General features: G+C 40.7%; 2 protein-coding genes across 2 annotated transcripts in view; one reads left to right on the top strand and one right to left on the bottom strand.

The window, feature by feature from the left end:
• The window catches only part of znrf3 (zinc and ring finger 3), a 95,776-nt gene that overhangs the window by 72,196 nt on the left and 985 nt on the right, over positions 1 to 22,595 (bottom strand). The window lies entirely within an intron of this gene.
• xbp1 (X-box binding protein 1) lies at positions 11,066 to 13,552 on the top strand. Its single transcript, XM_020623950.1, is given in 6 exon segments — positions 11,066 to 11,439; positions 11,917 to 12,013; positions 12,412 to 12,528; positions 12,626 to 12,682; positions 12,685 to 12,792; positions 12,924 to 13,552. Coding segments are annotated over 6 exon segments (1,194 nt in total). The 5' UTR covers positions 11,066 to 11,203; the 3' UTR covers positions 13,503 to 13,552.

Consider the following 22,595-nt stretch of genomic DNA (forward strand, 5'->3'; position numbering starts at 1 on the left):
GGCTGAAGTTTTGGTCAAACAATTATAATTACAGTATCGCCTTTACAGTGGGTGATAGCATCAATAGCCTTCTTTTCTAAAAGTGTTCTCCAATTTTCAAACAGCTCATAACTCAACGTTACAGGCTTTGAAGTCTTAACTATTCAGGGGCTGGGCCCTTTCCTGGTCACACTGTCCCCCTTGGATCTCGCTCCAGGGTGAAAGTTGACTTTGAAGTGCAGACTAGACCAGGGGGAGGTATTTCAATAGGCCCCTATTTCAGTCGAGGGGTAAAGTTGCAGCCACGAAGGGAAGGGAAATGAGAGAGGAAAGGGAGTGAGTGAGGGCTGGAGTCTTTTGAAATGAGGCACCTGTATGTTTGAGGCTTGCAAGCACAGGTATGTTCCCAGGGGTTAGGGGCTTTGGAGAATTCAAAGTCGTTTCACTCAGCTCTAATGCTCAAATTCTGTCCTGCGAAGAGGGGAGGACGGGGGGATGTGATGTTGATACGCTCACACAGGCGTGAACATGTTCTCAAGGCTCAAGGAACTGGATGGATGGAATCTGTACTCATATGCACACTTGAACAAAAATTCACACGCACAAGACAGACAAAAAAAACAGAGCAGTGACTTAAGTAAATGTGGTGGCTCACTTTGCTTCCATTAGTGAAACAAGAAATGTCTTAGATCTAACAAAGAGCTGAGGACTTCTATTCTGGTCATACAGCTGCGAGCAATGTAGAAACAATATTAAGGTTGTTTTTATTCTGAAAATGCTGGAAACACAATATATCAAAAAATAGACACACATGGAGAAACATTCAGCGGCTGATGTCCTCATCAACGATCAAAGGGTAAAAGAGCGAGGAGGGTTTGCCCGGCAGCAACACGACAGGAAAGTCGATGAGGAAATAAGACTGGAAACAGGAGACAGCCTGTGTGTGGGTGCGTATGTCTTTATTACAATGTGTGGACCAATTATCTATCTACCTATACAATTTTTGTGAGGACATTTTAGCTGGCCCTCACAATTTCTAATCGCTTTTCAGGCATCCAACTTGGGGTTAGAGCTGGGGTTGTTAAGGTTAAGGTTAGGGTAAGGGGCTTGGGGATGCTTGATGTCAATGAAAGTCGTCACAACTATGGCAAAATTTGACTGTGGGCATGTGTGTGTTGACACAATAGCAAGTTTGTCATGTTTGGTAACTTCTTCCACTTTGCAGAGCTGTGAAAACTGCACTTGGCAAGAGTTTCCACTTGTATCATAAACATAAATTACAAGGGGCCAATTCTGTGGTAACTGGCAGGAAACACTGATGTACCAGAGGATTCACTTAACTATTTGGACATGTAGTTTTGAGGTGAAAGTTATTTAAGGCTAAGTTAAAGGAATAGGTTAACATTTTAGGAAAAATGCTCATTTGTTTTCTTGTCAAGAGTTAGATGAGACGACTGACACCACTCCTTCATTAAATAAGGAGTGTAACATAGATACATAACCTCCCACTAACATCAGAACCTGTGTGATTCGGTTGTCCTCAACTCTGCAGTGAGTTTTAGCATTTTTAAATCTGCAATAACTGAGCACATGAGGGCAGCAGAAGCTCATTATGACCACTACACTGACTCATCATCACCTTTTAAGTTGATGCAGTGGAAAACAGTTGCTTCTTTATACACCCAGCAGTTACCAAGCAGCATCCATCTGGAGTATGTATCTGACCACCTGGCACATATAATGCCATGCACTTTTAGCTCTGTTTCCCCATCACTCTCTCTGAGGATTCAACATATTCCCAAACCTCCCATTTGATTTCTCTTTTATTGCTTGTGACTGCAGTCATGGATCATCACTCCGAGGAGGAAAACAACGTCACAGCAAGAGAACCCAAACATCTAAATCTGCAAATGAAAAGCTGGTCCGCACATGACTCACGCTTGTCTCGGGGATATTGGATTTGCATGAGAGGACATGCTGACATAATGCAGCACACTGCCACATGTTGCCACCCAGTGGTTGGGTGGCAGCAGAGATGTAAGGACGGAAGCTGGAGTGAGGGATGACTGGAGAACTGGCTGGGCAGAGAAACGCGGTTCACCACAACTAAAACAGATCATCTTCCCTCCTGGGCCTCATTGATGTCTGTGAGACTTATTTTGTTTTCTGCTGATTTTATGGTAATGGTGCACATGCACATGCTCATAGACTCAAACACACACATGTGGGATCAAACTAAAGGAGATATCAAAGGGACTTCAGTTCAAACTAGTAGCCAGAAGACAAATTCAATCTCTCTGGAGAATCAGACTGAAGTACTACTTTACTGTCTAAAATCATTAGAACTTGACAACTTTCAGCTGGGCCAAACCTCTGAAGTACTGTAAGATGTCTTTTTTTTTTTGTTCTTGTCTTTTAACAGCAGTAGTTATGGTTGAAAATTGATCCTTGACCTTGGAAACAGAAGCTGACAAAATAATCTCACCACAAGTTCCATCTGGTAGCTGATCTGGGGCTTTCAGTCGTATTACATCATCTTCCTCAGCTCAGATGGAGTTCATCCAGCTGGGGGTGCAAAGTCTTCATGGTGAGATCATTTTGTTAAAAGCAATATTTAAAGATATGGTATCATCAAGAAAAGCAAACATTTAAGCATAAGCATAACTTTATTGCCAAGTATTACAAGAACACAAGGAATTTGACTCCAGCTCAACGGCCCCCAACGTAACAGTTTTGGCCAGAAAAAATATTTAAAGGCCTTGAAAAAACATTTTTTGACCTTTTTTTAAACTATGATTGGTCCAACTGTAGATGAATCCACCTTATTTTCTACCAAAATCAAAAACAGTTTTGATTATATCAACTGAGACATTTTAGAGAAGTGTCACTGGTTGGTGGACAGGGCTCAACTGGAAATGTACGCGTATTTATCAAAACCAAAAATAAATAATATATAATAATAATCACCTTTATTTGGCCAAGTATGTGACACACACACAAGGAATTTGTTACCGGTACAGAACCGAGGCAGCCATCTGTGTCGCCAACAGCTTTAACCATCGAGGGCAACTTGGGGGTTCAGTGTCTTGCCGAAGGACACTTTGACATGTCGACTGCAGGCACTGAGATTCAAATCTCCAATCTTCTGGTTGGGACATGACTGCTCTACCCACTGAACCACAGTCGCCCCCAAATAAATAAAAAATTAAATTGCTGCAGAAGCTGGTCGTTTCAGGCTATCACAGCCAGTTGCATCATAAGGCTCTGGTTGCTGAATGGTTTTTAAGAAAGCCTGGGCAGCTGTACCTTTAGCTTCAACACATCCGCAGTTTTAGTGAATTTACTGCTTAAAAAATGTGAATCTTTTAAAAAGATGCAGTGTATGCAGATCTGGGATAAGAGCAGCTCGGTGCAGAGAAGATGTTTTTGAGCGCTTCACCGCTAGGCATAAATGAACTGTTCATGACACCATTTAACTTAAGTAGGAAAGCTCACACATTGTTTGGTACATTTGAATATGTGTTAACTAAAAATGGTCACACAAGCATTTTTTAATTTCACCACCTTGAGTGAGACATCATAGGTAAGAATTAATGCAAATTTTAAAGTGTTTTAAGTAAGTTATTTGTAAATAGAAACATCTTTTACCTTTTAAACTGTGCTGTTATTACAGTCTTTGACAAAAAGGGAGCAGCAGTAAAACATAACTGCTCTCAGTGGAAACAATTTTTCTATCTGTTAAAAAATTGTTCAACTCCAAAGGGGTTTTGCGCGTAATGTGCTGTTACAAACACCAGGGAGCAGCAGGTTTCTCTGTAGGTGGCTCGTGCTAAACTTGAACCACACAGAAACAAGAGCGGGACAAGACTAAAGGCTCGTGTTATGCCTCACATCAGTCTTGGTGTCAGGTGTGTGCACCGCACATACTGTATTTGAACGTGACAGTCATGGGAAAAGAAAGTGACAGTTATGAAGAAAAGTTGCACGTTATGATGAACATCAGATTAATGTGGGTTTCATCATACTCTGCGTTGCATCAGATCAATGTTGCATCATATCAGAGTGACAGTCATGGGAAAAGAAAGTTATGAAGAAAAGTTGCATGTTATGATGAACATCAGATTAATGTGGGTTTCATCATACTCTGCGTTGCATCAGATCAATGTTGCATCATATCAGATCTGTCCAGGTCCAGAGCACCTCATGCATGTTACTATCAAATGTACACATATATAATCATTTCCTGTTTTTGTTGATTCATAATCAGTTTCATCTGGCACTACATATCTTTCTCTGTCACTTTATTATGGTGCAACCGAAACAAATTACTGAAGTTTCATCTTGTACCAATTAGTAGATTTTAGGGTCTGATTTAGGTGTTAAATGTACTTCCTTAAAATAACGCAGGTGCCAGTTAGTCCTATATGTATGTACAGAGTGGGCCACAGAAAAGTAGCCCACAAGCAAGTGGACTGTTTTGGAGGCAGGCTACTTTTCCATGGCCCACCCTGTATAATTGGCCATATCCATCTTAGGCAAATTTCAAATACACATACACTAAAACTGTAATTGATTATAAATGCAAAAAAAATTTCATTTTATCCCTAAGGATAAAATCGGATGATTCAGACAGTCAAAGTGACCATCAAGTGAACACAGCAGCATCAACAGGCTGTTACAAGGCTCCTGCACGATCTTGGCCTTCTCTACTTGAAGGTTACAATGTTTTTGCTGGCAAGAAGTGTTGTTGTTGTTGTTGTTAGTCTGCCAGTACAGTGACAGCAGAATAAATGTGGCCCATCAGACAAAAGAAGCGATATGTCAGCTCTGTACTAACAAAGCGTGGCTTATCGGTGCAGACAAAGTGCTTACAGGGACCCTAAGACAATTACAGAGAGGACATACAACAAGCGCAGTTCCACCAGTTGGATTTAGGTCAGTTTATACTGGAGGGTGTATTTGGCTTGAGCTTGGTTTTGTTTCCTGTGATGCCTTGTAATTAATGATAGATATGTCTTTTGGTGCAGAAGCTGCATAATGGATGGATTAATTAAAAATCTGTGAAGCATTAAAGACAAAGAGGATTTCTCTGATCCAAGGGAGGGGATATCTCTGTGCACTGAAAACAGTTGCCTGCCTCACTCATTTGCTTTACTGCCCACTTACACAAAAATATGCAAAGTGTGGTAGATACCTACACGTATCTGTAGCTTGCCATGCACACACATACGTGCACTCACACACACTCATACAAAGAGGTAGCTGATTGTTGGGTAACTGTTGTAGAGATATCAAATAGCTGGATGAGTTACTGCAGCATCATGCTTCAGTATTAACATGTGAAGCTTTTGCAGGGGTTCAGAGGCTTTCACACCTACACAGCTCAGAGATGCTAAGAGGAAATTATAAAGTATAAATGACAGCTTGACTTGTCAAGAGGGGAAAATAATGCATTTATGATAACGTTGAATAAAGGAGGAGTAGAAACAGGTACAGAAAAATGACAAAAATGACAATTTAATGAAGAAATAGCATTAAAAAAGAAACAGAGAGAAAAATAAATAGGGTGTGGGAAGGCTCCAGGCCAAGCAAACACACCAGCAAGATGTGCGATGGAGGGGAGGTATAGGCAAACACACCCACCACCCCTGCAGCTGGCTGATGTCTCAGGGTGTGACCTTGCTTGCCCTTTTGTCAAGCTCGGCTTTGCCCCGTAACACCACCGTTTACACCAGTGCCAGCCCTACTGAGCACACATGGGCGTGACAGTTTACTGTACGTGCCTTCACAGTAGAAATGAGGGAAGGAAAAAAGCCACCAGGTTGACAGCAGTCTGTAATTAAACATGCACTGGTACTTTGTTTCTAATTAAATCATGAGTGAGGGGGATTGGACATGCTGTAATCTAATAACATTGTTTTTAATCAAGGTTATAATTAAGAGAAGATGTTGCAGAGTCCAGTGCAAAATATGACTGATAATACCTACATCAAGTAAAGCTGCCAGTATTGCCTGTAATTATTTTATGCCAATTTTATATAAATATTTGATGCTCCCGGTGGCCATCCAAAAGTGTATGAACGTGTGAGTGTTTGTTAGTGTCAACTGGTAAACAATGTGAAAGCATTAAATTCATAGAAAGGTGCTATACAAGTCTATTTACCATTTATCAATATGCAAATATCTTTAATTGGACTCTTTACAACCCAGAAACCACTGATTGCCAGGACTCCAGTTAAGTTTCACAGCTAAAATCTTAAAATTAAAATCCGGTTGAAAATCCTTATTTGTTGAATAATTGGTCTGTCATTGAAAAGGTGAGAAATTAATAACATGATTAATTAATTCACAGAAAAACATACAAATTCATAAAGAATGCAGGTGGAGTAACATTTAATTGCAGGTTTTTACAGGCTGCTTTTATGTCGCTGTTGGCAGCGAAACATTGGCAAAGTATTTCACATCAACAAGTCATGTTAGTGGACGTTAAAGTGATTTATCAGAAGGCTGGTTTGTGTAAGTGAACATCATACACACAGTATAGAAAAAAAACACTCGCTTAATTACTGCCCTTAATTAATGCTAAAAGTTACTTAACCAAAATAGAAATGATCACATACATATGGACAAGTTATGACAGGGACAAAGTTACTGGCATAGTTTCAACCCTAAATGCATTCATTCAGTAATCCTAATTTAAACCAGGATTGTGTCACTGACATTTCTATTCCAGTGAAGACTTGGCCAAAGAATGAGCAGCGAGACAAATAAAAAAGACAAACAACATACCGCAATATACCAAAACAGAATATTCAATTAAGTGCTCATTCGGCACAGCTGTTTCAATACTATACAGTCTAATTCTGGAAGGGCTTTTGTCTTTTTTATGTCAACATCTGGAAGAAATAAGTGCAATTTACACGCCCTGAGATCTTTTGTTAATGCTGTTGGGATTGGTCCATTTTGAATTGCGGTTCTGAGGATCCACCCACCTTAATCACAAGCTCCTTTGAGCTCCAGGGAGGATCCCTACTTCTACGTTTGTGAGTGTATCTATGTGTGTGTGTGTGTGTGTGTGTGTGTTTAAGTACTGGTTGAGCTGAGTCTAGCAGACTATACATAAATTTAGCTGTGCAAACAGCTGTCAGAGCCTCCAAGGAAGATTATATGAATCCAGGATGTGTAACCAATCATTCACCTGACAATGCCAATAAAGTATGATAGTCACATTCACACTAAAAATACAGTACACACTTAATATAACGTAGACTCTTCTGGGCAATGGTTTCTAATTTTTTTGTTGTTTCTGCTTTTATCTTTGCAAACTTACTACAGTAGGAAGGGTGCAGTTTATACATATGAGTTCCACTTTTCGTTTGTAAGAGGAACAGTGTGTCATTTCCTGTTACAAATTACACAGCCTGCTTTAACAGTGCTGGCCTGCATATGATATTGTTAATTATAAGTATTGCAAATACTTAATATAAATAAAGTGCCTTTAAATCGAGCTTTGATCGGCTAATTCCAGTGATGGTGGGTAAAGGCTTTGGTAGGCCTAGCCCCGGCATACTTATGCTCTCTTTTACGTAGATCGGATACCAAATATGCTTTACGGTCTTGTGATAAGTATCAGCTCATGGTGCCGAGAGTTCGGACCGAAAAAGGGAAACGGGCTTTTGGATTTGCCGCTCCCTCTTCGTGGAATAGTTTCCAAGCAGATTTTAAACTTACTGAATTATGCTCAGTTAAAGCTTTTTATTCTTTTTATTCATATCAGCCGGGTTTTGATTTAGCTAACTAATTTTGCTAAAACTAAAATAAATCCAAAAGTAAACAATCTTATAATAATTTATAATATGACATTTTAAGCATATTTAATGATCTAGCAAATATTACTACATTTCTGTTAAAAAGTAAGCTATGATCTGTTAGTTTAGTTTAGCACAGACTGGAAACAGGGAAGCAGCTAGCTTGGCCCTATTTTAATCTGTATAATAACTGAATTAAAAAATAAATAAATTCATATTTTACAGGGGTTATCTACCACATTATTCCTTGGCTCTGAGCAGGATTACAGATATAATATATAACAGTTATCTTTAGAGGTTCAGAGGACAGAACCATAAGTGTTCCTCCATTTTCACTTTAAGCTACGCTACTGACTGCTGGATGTAGCTTCTTTAAGGGACAAAATACTGGGTTTATGTATGTGTAATAAGTTACCTGTAATGAATAGGGCTCTTCTCAAGGCACAAACTGCACAAACATCTTTAAAGTTGTCTTGAAATCTCCTTGTCTTCACGTGTGTATACACCCATGTACAGTAAACACCTCATGTATTAACAGGATTTTCATTAAGCATTTGGAAAGAAGTATTAGTCTGTTGTTACAACACTGTGTTGTTTTAGGTTAATACAATGTGGTGAGTCCATTGTGACATTTTACTATAAAATGTTAGGAAACACTGTGGCCTGAATGCACGATTTACATTTTAAATGTTCAAGGCTGAACAAAAGCATCTTTTGGCTGTTTAGGGCCATTTTCTCACATTTTAACTGGTGACAGATACTCAGTGGGTATGTACCATACGTAGTAAAGCTAGTATGACACTAAAGAAAATATCCCTCTGGCTATTTAGCATGACCTTTTGAATGGTGTTGGTACACATCCATCCCACTCTGTGTTTAACATACACAAATATAGAAGGTCACTTCACTAATGACAAATGTGACACTTGTCTCATCCATGACGGGGGATCCCCAACTAGCATTACAATTCAAAAATAACTGTTTCATCTTATGGCAAGAAGGTACTGTACAATACCAACTAGTTTCCTCTTGAGTGACATAAAGAAACCTGAAAATAGGAAATGGTGACAAGTCCAAATGCACTGCTATTTTCCTATTTTGTTTAAGGCTTGTGCCAAGTTAGTATTAGCTTTCAAATGGGTTTGACCTATTTGGTATACTGCGGGAAGTAAAGGAGATCCTGTATCAAATCCTGTTTTCATTCTTCAGTACTTCACTATGGTGCTGGACACACCAACGCCATCATAAACCCCTGTTCTCACTTACTGAGATGTTGATTCTGTAGTGAAGGTAAACCTCCGCAAACAGGCCAGTGTTTGCTCGAGCTGCTGTAGCTACTCCTGCTGAGCAGATAAATTAAAGAAGTAAAAGGCTGCCAGGTGCAAATGTAACAGTGACCACATACTGCCTGAATTATGTTTGAGGACAAATAGGACTTTAAGGAACAGAGAGTACTTGTGAACTTGCTTGACACATTTCGTTCTAACAGTTTCCGAGCCCCAGTGGGTGACGGTCGACAAGAGGCTGAAAGCTACTTCGGGGGTTTTATTGTTGATGCACAAAGTCTGTTCATACAGTGTCTTTATTAGCAAGGTTGTATGCTAATATCCTTCATAGCTTGCACTACGAACTTCTCCATTCAATACAATTGAACAATTCACCTCATGTTTTGTTCAAAGTTGAGCAACAGTGAGGTTGCTGAGCTAGCTGCTATTGCTGTCACCACATCCGGTTGTTTTTCTTGTAGATGAATAAAGAACTACTTTCATTTGTGTGTACTTCTTATCAGTCAAATATCCTGTTTCCTTACAAACCTACTTCACATGAAGATCAATCTTATAAAAAAAAAATCTTTATTTCGTTGTAGCAAATTTTGCAAATGACACTAATGCTATTTTGTGAGATCACACCTTTGATCACAAGTCAAAATTGGATTTTTTTGATCATAGGTGAATAAATGACTCATCCATATTGTAAAAAGTGTCAAAGGTCAACATTAAAAATTGTAAACACTGTAACATGATTCTTGATTATTTAATTTGCCATTTAATTGATTTTAAAATTCTGCAAACCACTGCATGTTGACAATGACACAATGCTAATAATGCTACTGAAATTAATTTCTAAAAGGTTTGATAAACCTCCTTCAGGTTCGGGGGGGGGCTCACACATTTGAGTCCGGAGGAAAAAGCACGTCGCAGGTTCGTGTTACAAAAATATCCAGTATGTGTGTGTAAAACTACTTTTAAAACCCGACAGTGGCTTCTTTGCAGAAATGATCATTTCAGGGAAAGCCATCATAGGTGGTAAAGCTTGTTAGACTCCTTTGAAAACAAGAATGAGGAAACATCCTGTAAAAGACAAAGACCAGAGCGCCAGGGAAACAGTGGCATGGTGGGTAGCGCAGTCGTCTCTCTACCGGAATGTTGAAGGTTTCAATCTTGGTGCCTGCAGTCCACATGTTGAAGTGTCCTTGGGCAAGACACTGAACGCCCAGGTTGCCCATCATGGCGGTGCATACGCACAGCGGCCCAGGGCCCTCGGCTCCAAACAAAATTTTGTTGTATGTGTCACAATGCTACAATGACAATAAAATAAAGCTTCTTCTTAAAATACCCCAAATCCCAACATATTCTGGAACTATACCACAATTTTTTAAGCATGTGACCTATTACTACAGTGCCATTTATTTCATTCCTTCCAGTTCAAATGAAATCTAAATCCTCAGTGTAACCTTTGACCTTCAAAACCAGCATAAAGGGTTCATTGCAGTTTGCCTTTGCTGCACAGAGAGGTTACATTGTTTGGAAAGGAGTAATGATGAATCCAGGAAACTCCAAATTAATGCCACAGCTCCATTATCAATACACTGAAAGTACTATTGACTTATAATGTAAGGGTCTAAATTGTGGACTGAGCAAGCTTGCATATTATGGGCAAATATGATGCAACTCTGGGAAACATGGACCTGGTTACACTGAAATTTCTGTTTACTCTCTCAGACTATCAGGTCAGGACTACCCATCCAATGCTATTTGAATAAAACAGAGCAAAAACGCAACTGAGAATAAGAAAATAGTTGTTAAAAATACATACAGTTGACCCGAAACACCCTTTGACACCAAGGCTTAATGGGAAATTACAAAGAACTTCGGTTAAATATGCGAAGTGAAACCATATATGTAAATTGCATCAGCACTGCGACCAATCACAGGCCGCAACCCGACTGCGTCAGAGTCAGTAGCCTATCAGATGTCACCACGATGGTAGAAAAGCTCGCAGACGGAACTCTTAGAGTCCAATAGTAGAGCACTGCTGGGAAGTGGGATATCAGGGAAACCTAAAGGTTTCTACTGACTCTAATAAGGATACCCGATTGTTGTTGATTTAAAAAAGCACCAGTAGGATATTACAACATGGTGGTAGTAACAGCAGGGACCGGAGGAACCCACAAAGTGATCCTGATATCAGGGAAGCACAATGGATCCTCAAGCGGCTCGCAGACAGCCTTCACTCGGCCCGTGTCCGTCGTTTTACCGTCTGTGGCCAACCAGGCGTCGTCGGATTCAGACTCAAACACCCCTGCGGGGCCGCCGATACGGAAAAGACAGAGGCTCACACATTTGAGTCCAGAGGAGAAAGCACTTCGCAGGTTCGTGTTACAAAAATATCCAGTATGTGTGTGTAAAACTACTTTTAAAACCTGACTATGGTTATAGGATTTTATGGCAGGCACGCCCAAAGATACCGATCCCTTATTGGAACAACAGTAATCTAGTTTAACATTTATAAAACCGGCCAATGTTGTATCATTTAGTACTGTCAGTAGGTTTCCAAGCTGTCTAAAACTGGCCCCGGAGGAAGTGACATTACCAGCGTTGTATCACCGTTGGCCTTTGTGCTGTCAGCTTGTCAGTGTTATCTCTGTGGCCGTGGCCGTGGCCGCACCGCCCCGCTCGGCCCCGACGCTCCAGGGCGGGACAGTGATATCTCCGTGTGCCTGCGTGGCAGGAACATGGCCGGTGACTGCGCAGTACTATGAACCCACATTACGTCAGAAGAGCTTCTTCAGTGGAAAGAATGAGTTGTTTCTTTCATTTCCTTAATGCTGACCATTTTGTTTCTCCAGGAAACTAAAGAACAGAGTCGCAGCTCAGACTGCCAGAGACAGGAAAAAGGCCAAAATGGGGGAACTGGAACAGCAAGTCCTAGAGTTGGAGCTGGAGGTACATTTTGGTTAGGTTTACACGGGGGTGTAGCTAGGAATGCAGGGTCCAGTCATACAAGAAGGTGCTATGTTTAACCCCCATCCCACCGACACTGCCTTTCTTTATGTCCCCACATCACCAGTCTTTTCTGATGTAGTGCAACTCAGACACATCTAAAAGTAACTGCACAAATTAGCATTAATGGTAATAATCAGCTTCTGTCAATGTATCTCCTATCTGAAATAAAAAAAAAAAAAGAATCATGTATAGTCTTAACAGGAAAGACATTTTACTCCTACTTGGTGCAGTTTGATTTCTGGTCTTGGATTGTTTCAGCCAAAGCACTTTATGCATCACTTCCTGATAAAGAGGTGCAAGTTTCAAGTGCAAACATCTGTTCATATTTCCTCCCACAGAATCAAAAACTTCACATTGAAAACAGGCTCCTTCAGGAAAAGACCAGCAGTCTACTGACTGAAAATGAAGAACTGAGACAGAGACTTGGGTTGGACACCCTTGACTCAAAAGAAAAGGTAAGATTGTGATGCAGAGGAGGGGGCGGATTGGATTACAGCCACTGTCAATCATTTTAAGTGATGTCACCTTCACCTTCCATTCTTTTTGTCACAGGTTCAGGTTTTCTGGTCCAATGAGAATGATGCAGGTTTAGGGATCGGGTCTTCTGAGTCCGCAGCACTCAGGCTACGTGTGCCTCCGCAGCAGGTGCAGGCCCAGCAGTCCCCAAATCTGAAGACTTCTCAATGGATACAGACAGTCCTGACACTACAGACAGTGAGGTGAGTCTCTGCCAAACATCTGTGCTTTGTGTTTTAAATCCTGGCTCCGAGAAAGCTCTATAATAACACCAGTCGGTTCATGGGTTACTAGGTTAATCTTCTGTTGTCCCTGTTCTCCCTCCCTCCTCTAGTCTGATTTGCTACTGGGCATTCTGGACATCCTTGACCCAGAGCTGTTCTTCAAGTCTTGTGAGCAGGAGTGCCAGGAGCCGAAGGCACTGCTGGATGGAGGGGGGAACCCAATACCTGCCACCACACCTGCACCTTTGGGGACCCCATCAGTTAAGCTGGAGGCCCTTAATGAACTGATCCACTTTGACCACATCTACACCAAGCCCGTGGAGGAGGTGAGTGGCGGGCAGTGCAACGACTCGGAGAGCAGTGCAGAGGAGGAGGAGATCGATGAGGCTGCCTTCCCCATTACAGAGGTGGTGGTCGAGGAGGAGACGGTTTGCATCAAAGATGAGCCAGAGGAAGTGGTCATCCCCAGCTATAACGGTCACAGTCAGGTGGATGACTGTCTCCCTGCAGCCTCCTCACCAGCCCTCAGCAGCCTGGATAAGGAAGCCTGCCTGACAGAGACCTACAGTGACTCCGGATACGAAGGCTCCCCTTCCCCCTTCAGTGACATGTCCTCTCCCTTGTGCTCTGAGAGCTGCTGGGAAGACATGTTTGCTAATGAACTCTTCCCCCAGCTTATCAGTGTCTGAACCCAACCTACTCAAGTCTAATAAGTTGTAATATATACATATGAGCTAAAGTGTAGTGCTCATTAATTACAGTGCTTCATAGTAGCACAGCACCACTTGTATATAGACCAAACTCAAAATAATCTTTTTTTATTACAGCAGATCAGTACCACAGCCAATATTGCATTGACCTGTGGGAGTTAGTCCGTGACAGCTTATTTTAATTGCTGCTGAGGATCTAAGATTGATTACAGATCTTTCTCTCACTGTTCAAAATGAAATGTGAGAAGATTACAGTATTTTTGTAAATTTATTAAGGGGGAAGAAAACAGATTGATTAAATTACATTTTATTTATTTGTCTAGTCGCATCGGAGCCATTGTACGTCTGCATGTAAACAAAATGCTTGCTTCCAATTTCTTCACTGCTCTCCTAGTCATAATTACTGCATTAAAAAAATGTTTGCAGTGGCATCTCGTCTCCTTGCTTGAATCCTTGCATGATGCTTGTAGACAAACATTTGCCAAGGGGTCCATTTCTAACAGTATTTGAACAGATTCAATTGTGAGTTTAATGTAACTGAACGCTATTTAGATATGCAGCATCACATGGGATCATGTCTACTGAACATGCACAATGGAAAAAATGGTAAAGGAAATGGTGATTAACAGTAGGCCAGACCATAACTTTGAAAGGTAAAGTATGTTAAACTTTTTAGTGGGAGCTTCTGAAATAACTAGCTCATTGATCACTTTCCTGAGAGAAAATGGACAATACTGAAAAAGTGATTTATTGAGCAATACTGCCAAACACGTAGTAGTTTCATTTCATTAGTCTTTCATTCAGTGTCCTTTGGTACTCTGAAAAATTCTTACTGGTACTATTTTTTTTTTTTTTTTTTGGACATTTCGTAGAGTAACGCAACGGCCCGAGAGCTCCTAGGACAAACCTAAGAAAATTGTTGCACAAAATTATTGCTTCTGTTGCAATTTCCCTGTGGTGTACTACTTTCAGCAGTTGAGAAATTTCTTTAAAACACTAGGAAAATAAAAAAACAAAAGGACAAACTGCTCCACACTAAGGACATGTCGCAAAATAAAACAAATTCTTTAATCAACAGCAAAAGTAATGAAAATGTTCTAGCCACTAATATGTCTCATCGCCTGCACAGAGGTTTCATAAGAAATGAATTGTGCTGTTTACTGGTATACATACTATGTGCCTAATCGGCATGTATTATCTTTCAAATTAAATCACATCACCAGTGTCTCCTCCCAGACATGATCGAGTTATCAGGAGTTTCAACTAAATAATGGCTAATTAAATTGTTGCATCTTTGTTCAGTATGAAGGGTCAAAGATTAAGGTATTGGAGTATGCTGTATGATAAAGCATGTTTATCAAGATAATTTATCAAATGTTACATTACCTCAGCATGCATATAACTATCAAATCTTGAATCTCATGGTCAAATTTTGTTTCTGTATCCTCATTTGTGAAATTATGTCAGTGTTTACATTCCCTCTCTCTCTGGTGCAGCACAACCTTGTTTTTCTGATGAACATGCATGCTTATATTACATAATGCTTCTAATGTAACGGGGACTTTCCTGGGAGTCTGACCCGAGACTGGTTTGGTCCTTATTTTCCAACAGAAACAGGTCACTAAGTATTGTTGGTGTGAAGAGAACGGGCAGAAGGGGGGAACTTCCCCTTTGGTCTTTATTCTAATCACAATGATGTGAGAGAGGAGACAGCCAACAAACTGAGTGGTACAATCCACTCATTGAACAAAATGCCCCGGATCGTTGTCTGAGCTGATTAGATCAGGTTTTCAGAGCAACACTGATGTAACTGATCTTAACTCTGCAGGACCTGACCGCCTGTCTCCGTTAGTTTCAGCTCCTGTTCACTGGTTACTAAGCTCTGCATTAGTTACGTCTTCCATTATGTTTCACGGCGGCTGCTCTAGTTTCGTAAGTGTACACGACAGCCTGTTCCCTCGAAGGAGGTTAAGGGAACAACAAAAACTGTAAATTCAGCTATTTCATGATAGTTTTATAGCCATTTTATGCTCTTGTGGTAGGTTAAAGGAAACCACAGCAGCCTTTGACATAGCTCTGCCTCTGCTGCTCTGAAGGAGCGTGGTGAGAAATTTACCATTTCCTGTCTCGTAGGTGAAAACCACAGCAAAGACTAAATCAGTCCTACAGCTGTTGAACTGAAAGTGAAAAATATCTGCTGGAGCAGCTCTTTCAATTTCAGGTTGTAGATTTGGTTGATTTAGGGACAGCTGAATCACTTCTGATACTGCTTAGTGTATGTGTGTATGCCAGTTTATTTTTAACCCATTGGTTCAGTGAAAAACGAGTGACCAACTGCCAAGCTTGTCAGAAGATATATGCACCTTTAGGAGTTTCTGCTCTGGAGATTAAAACATCACCTAAATCCTTATATTCTCTTAGTCACCACTGCCTTTTACTTTTCTTTTTTTCCTCATATTTATACAGGGTAGGTTCTCTGAGAGGCCACCTCTCTTTTTCAGGAACACCCTGCTCACATTCACATGGTTACACATTCACATCAGGAAGCTGCCCCGTACAACCGCAGACTGACCTGTGGCCACTGAGCTGTTCCGCTGCAGCTGGCTCTGGGTTGAGGGCCTTGCTCAAGGGCACCACGGTGGAGTTAATGAGGGCAGGGCACTGCTTTGTCACCTGCCCCAACCAGATTCACTCCTGCCAGGGATTGAACTGGTGACCTTATTGTCACAAGCTCGCTTCTCTGACTGCCAGAGAAGTTATTCTAGCAAAAAAGCAACATACTGTTACATCCTGAAAAAACATAACGTTGCTGCAGTGCATTCTGTCAAAAGTGACAGAGGCTTGTGAATCATAAATCCTTGCTCTTTATCTCCTCCTGCTTCGCTAGTGTCAGTGCTGCCACCCATCTAAAATAATGACTTTTTGTAAAATAATGCAGAGCTTTGTACAATCCTAGCTTGATAATAAAAAAAAGTAGAATCATTTTGAAATGTCATATTTCTGGTTTTTGCCATAATAGTTCTATGGTGCCTGGCTGATCTAGAAGCAGCTGGATTATATGTTGTGCATCTGCCTTAAATGATCAAATCACATATCTTGCTGACATCTTGTGACACAGCTGCTATTGCCATTCAGCTTCTTCTAAACTCTTTGCTATTACATTTCACAACTTGTGTATGAGTTCAGTGTCAAAATGATGCGTCGTGGTATAACAATGCTATCTGTAACCTAGAATGCTTAGCGTTTCTTTTAACCTGCAGTCATCATCTTATGGATGTATCGTGAACCACGAGACATACATTGCTAACTCAGTTCTGCATGCACTAGAAATAAATATATGATAATGTGCTCCAAAATATGATAATTCTTTCTGTGATTATTTGGTGACTGGCACCTGGATGTGCTGACAACTGGCTTTATTGTGCCTTGTTTTTATCGGTGTTAACAGGACCTAAATCATCTGATATTAATGGGCTGTCGTCAAACCTGACATGTGAAATGCTTTGTGGCCTAGAGATTGAATTTTTTGTTGACTGATGTTGCATAAGACCTGATAAAACAGGCCCCAGGTCAGTGTAGCCCTCTAAATCCATATCAAACCAACTGGGCTCTGTATGTCAAAGTTCAGGCCTAAATTAGAGCTAGATTTGTTGTGCTAATATGACACTGTCGTCACCTACTTGTTTACATGAATTTTGATAAACCTTACTGCACGTCTCAAGTTACTACATTCAGCAGTATTATAAAGAGGATCGCTAAACCTGCACAATAGCTGCCACTTAAGTGTAAACTCAGTTTTAACAGTTGGAACTTTCAAGCTCCTGAGACTAAACTGTTAACAGCGTGCTCACAACGGACACGTACTGTAAATGAAGAGCAACAGGGTCAACCCCTTTAAATGTTGAACTAGCTTAATTTAGCCATACACCTGAGAAACAAACCAACCAAGAAAATGACAATGTACCAACTAGTTAAGCTTGGTGATGACGTGGCTTGTGACACTTTTCTCATGTCAGGGGTAATGGTAATGGTGTTGCTGGGGTCACACACTCTGCAGCTGCAGAGCCTCAGGGCCTGAATGAGTTCAGTCACCTGACCCAAATGAGGAATGAAAATTGCTCAAACAACTCCCTTCAGCCTTCTTTCATAAAAGGCTAATGAGTGGCTGATCACAATCTGGGAAGGGAAAAGGGCATGGCTAGAATACTAAGCACTTTATGAATGAATGCTCCAGGGGAAAAGTGAGTCATCTTTCCCCGTCATTGTTTATGAAACATCAGTCCTTCTCTGCTTATAGACATGGAGGAACACGATTTACCAGCATCTTTAAAAGAAACTGTTGCACTCAATCACCTGTTCACGTTCCAAGAAGAAAGGTTTGTTAACCATGTAGTCCCACTTCAAAAGGTGTGATTCTACTCTTTTTATTTCTTTGTGCCTGGCTTGTTTTTAAACTTAGCAGACAGCTCCAACATTCCAAATGACATTATAACAAGCAACAAAACTATTCTAAAGCCAAAAAAGTAATTGTCAGTCTGTATCATCTTGTTGAAGCTGTTCTATTCACCTGGAAGAAAACCTAAAGGAAAGAAACACAAGACTAACATTACACCGCCAAACCTGCTCCCTTTACAGGATCAAGTCAACCGTTTCTTAGTTGCATCACAACTTGAGTATGTGTGCAAACAAGAAGCTGCACACCTATGTGATCAGTGACGCACACACACCAGCATGCTGTCACGCCCAGACGCACATTTCACTCTTGTGCTTAGACAGGCCAGCTTAAACCTCAAGTTGTGAAAGACTGTTGTCCTCAGTTAGCACTGGCAACAAAGGACAATCAGCCGAGTGTGTTGTGCACGGCTGATCCACGGTGCTGAACCAAAGCTCGCTGAGGGAACAGTAAGGCTACTTCAGTGCCCCTGAAAGTTAAGAACACATGGACAAAGGGGACTTAAAATATCTGGAAAACTAACAAATCTGTGAGTGTAATCTTCATTGTCACTTCAAAGTGGCAAAACTAATATGCCAATCAAGACTTTCAAGGTTTGTGCATTCATTAATTATGTATCCAAAGTACATTACATGAAGAGCAGCCACATAGGAAGTTACAAAACTAATGAGAGATTAATATACACACTTATTCATATGAACTAAAACTAAAGCAGTCTAAAATTGAGACCACACAGCAATGTGTTGCTTCAAAAATTAACATCATGAACAACAACATAACCTTCAGAACAAAATCTGAGACCAACAATGATATCAAAACAAGACAGTGACGCACTTCAGTGAGCAGCAGCAGGCTGGCCAAGGCTTCCCAGAGTGATATTAAATAGGCACAAGCTAATGCAAGCTGCAGGAGAACTGGTGTCACACATTACACAAGCCTCTATTGCCATGGTTTCACTTCCTGCACATGTGGCAGGTCTGCATGAGGCGGCCTGTCTTCTGGAAGAACACATTAATCACTTGGATTCCTCCTACACAGCGTGGCAGTCTCCCCCTCTGAAGCTCACTCAAATGCAGCATAAAGACTCAGAGCAGGTCAAGGAGATTTAAACTGTACATCATAGATATCTTTTGATCATCTAAATGCCTTTGGATGTCATACATTTGATATAACTTTAACTTTCCATTTTACTTGATCTGCAATCTGAGGTCCTAACTTTCTAAGATAGTGAACAACATTTAGAGCAGAGCTACAGTTATGGAACAAACCTAAACTTTTGGATGGCCTTTTGCTCCTTGCTCAAACCAAGGCCCCTGAGGTTAAAGGCTCATGCGTCAGCTTGTGTTTGCCATTAACTACAGAGTCTGCTTAAACATGATCACAGGGCAAAGACAGACAGGCATGCACTCACATAAACAACCTAAGTATGGTAATTCCTCTTGGAATTTCCTCTTTCATGTGTTTTCATCAGGACCACCTATGGCTATCCGAGACAATAAACACCCCTTTACAATCACAGCTTGTACTGTGTCTGTTGTAATATCGAACACTCCTGCATTGACCAGATGCAAGTCAGAGATCAGTCACAGATACAGTTCAATAATGTTGTTCTCAGGTGAAAACTTCGTAATGTATGCCAGCTTTTGGAAACCTTTAGTGTTATGTAATGATATACATTAGTGGCTCTGTGAGGCTGGACTTGGGCACAATAGTGCTTTGAGCTAAATGTTAAATGCTGATATATTGACAAGCAGATGTTGAGGAGGTATAGTTTACCATGTTCACAGTTTTAGTTTCATGTGTTAGCATGCTGACATTTATTAACTAGCAACAGTTACAGCTGAGGCTGATGGGAATGTCATTGCTTTTCAGGTATTTCATTGTACATTGAGAATTTGACCTGATGCTGGCACTGAATGAAAACTCAGGAGATCAAGTGATTAGGATTCAAGGTCTGGGAACCATGAATGTGTGTACCAACCTATCTGCACAAATAGACGGACAAACACGGCCACAGAGCCACTAATGTGGTTAAAAATATGTTCTCATCTCATAGACATTTGCATAACTGACATAAATTTGCTGTCACAAGGTCTAAAAGCATATTCTTTAAAAAATATTTGCATTAGTCATAAAAAACAGATAAGTAGATGTGAAGGCAACTGATCAACAGGAACCTAGCTGACATTCTGTGCAGCACACCTTCACAGCTGTACCCACAACAGGTGGTTTCCCTCAGCGGCCTCAGCTGTTAACGTCTTCTCTGTGTGTACTTTAAGCTAATGCTACACAACTATTTTGGTCAGCGGTGTAGACAGCCTGTTAACCTCGTGTGGGACAGTGGAAAAGTCACTTTGAACTTGGGCTAAATTTGTCACAGTGACATCCAAGTCAAATGAATGACTTTTTTTTTTTTTTTTTTTGCTCTGATAGATCTGTGGACAAATATTTTAGTAGAAAATTTGAGTACGTGTGTGACTCAGAGCAGCGGTTGCTCTTAGCTGTTTGAATAGTGATAAGAGAGCGTCTACATGTGCAAAGAGCCAGCTGCAGGGAATTTATCAGGGCTAATAAAGGGCTAACCAGGGGAGTGTGGAGAAGCTGACAGAATAATGTCATGAAGCCATTATAACTTTTACTTTTAATATTTCAAGCACTCTGCTATCACCTCACAATGAGTGTGAATAAATACAACAATAACGCCACGTTTTTCAACATCAACAGCAAACAACAATACGGATTACACAGAACAAATGATCAGATCCAATTATTTGAATATGAAATTGAGGGATTGCAACTGAAAAAGTGCCATGGGAACTAACATAAGATCGCAAATGTCTTTGTTCAAATTTGACTTCATTGCTTTTTTTGTGCAATGATTTTAGGAACCAGCTTTAGATGACACAACTTTTCACCACTAAGCAAACACTACTTCTGTTCCTCTCCACGCAGCCAAAGTCACTTTCATAACTTCACAAGCATGGAGGGGCTGCTGCTGGTAAACTGGAGAACAAATATTGAATTTTCCTGTAGTCGGCTTGGTTGTTGTGCTTTTGATGTGACATGGTGGAAAGAACACAAGGTTTTAAGATCAGGACGCCCACAGTACGTAACCAGCTCGTCAAGTTAGTAATCACAGAGTTTAGACTTGTGCAACTGTTCCACTCCACAAACAAAAGCTAGAACTGCCTTAAAATGAGTTTCTGATCTCATGCTGGTTTTTCATGCTCTTTTCATTTCTTCACCTACCACATCTTGGTTACAATTATCGTAAATATACAGTATAGTTATTTTTCCACTAGTACTCTAGATTAGTAAAAGGTAGGGGATCTAAGAACCACAAGAGCTCGACAGTTTCCCTCTTACTACTTTAATAAAATGTGACCTTTTAAAAATCCAATTCACATTCAGTGAAACTGCTCTCAGACCTTTGACTCAGTCATGAGTACACTTCAGCTATACAGTGCAGTTTATCTGGGATGGACCACACCATGGTCAGTGCCACACTCTAGTGCCACCAGCAGCCCAGCTGTGTAATGGCTGTTGTTTAAGAAGAGTCCCACACAGTTGACTCAGTGTCTGCCCAGTTGTTGCTAACATCTTTCATCATTCACAGCTGTTTGGCCCTTACCAAAGATGCACAAGCAGACACAGAGGAATACTTTCTAAAAGGGATACTCTAGTGATTTAACATTGTTCTTCTATAACGTTGGGGGCTTGTAGAAACAAAAAAAAAAAAGTCCAAATCAAAGCAGTTGAAGCCAATATATCTGACTTGTAACCAAGAGTATGTCTCACACTCTAAAAGCACTGGAACCTGCATTTCTCCTAATGCAACTTGACAGCATCTTTCATTAGACCGTCCCTGCCTGTTAAATGTCGGTGTTTTTCAGGCTCGACAGTGTCAGGTTAATGTCTAAGCAATCAGCTTTATTTGTATAAATGTTGAAGCTAAAGAAAATCCAACTAGTCAAAAGGTGAGGCTATAGTAGCAACCTTAACTGTTTGGCTAATAATCTGCAATCATAACCCCTGTGTAGTTTCACAGGACTCAGCTGCCGTCTGAAACATTTTGATTTTAAACAATGCTTCACCCACTTGCTCACTGCGCTCATAAATCTTCTTTCTACTGTATGTCATTTTATATTTTACTTGTGTATAATTATACCAAGCTTACAACCACTGACTTGTAGCTTTATTTATTAAATGGTCTTATACTTGTATAGCGCTTCTCTACGCTTTACAGAACCGTCAAAGCGCTTTCACACTACTTGGCCATTCACCCATTCACTCCCAAACGCTCACAAATTCACACACTGGTGTTATCACCGGGAGCTCAGTGTCTTGCTCAAGGACACTTCGACATGTGGACTGGACAAGCTAGGAATCTAACCGCTTCTCCTCCTGTTAGGAGCCACAGCCGCTCCCCTATTACTAGTCTTTTAGTTTCTATCTTCCACTTTATTAGGTCTAGACTTAGTGGCCCGAGGCACACGTCATAAAACCTGAGTAACAGGTTCAAATGAAAGAATTCTTGTTCCCTGTCATGTTTTCCTCTGCCCCATGTACTTCACCATCCCCCCTGGCCAAGGTCTAAAATTAGGGGCGTGGGGGTGGGT

Source organism: Monopterus albus, unplaced genomic scaffold (assembly GCF_001952655.1).
Source record: "Monopterus albus unplaced genomic scaffold, M_albus_1.0 scaffold317.1, whole genome shotgun sequence".
In the NCBI taxonomy this organism is placed as follows: domain Eukaryota; kingdom Metazoa; phylum Chordata; class Actinopteri; order Synbranchiformes; family Synbranchidae; genus Monopterus; species Monopterus albus.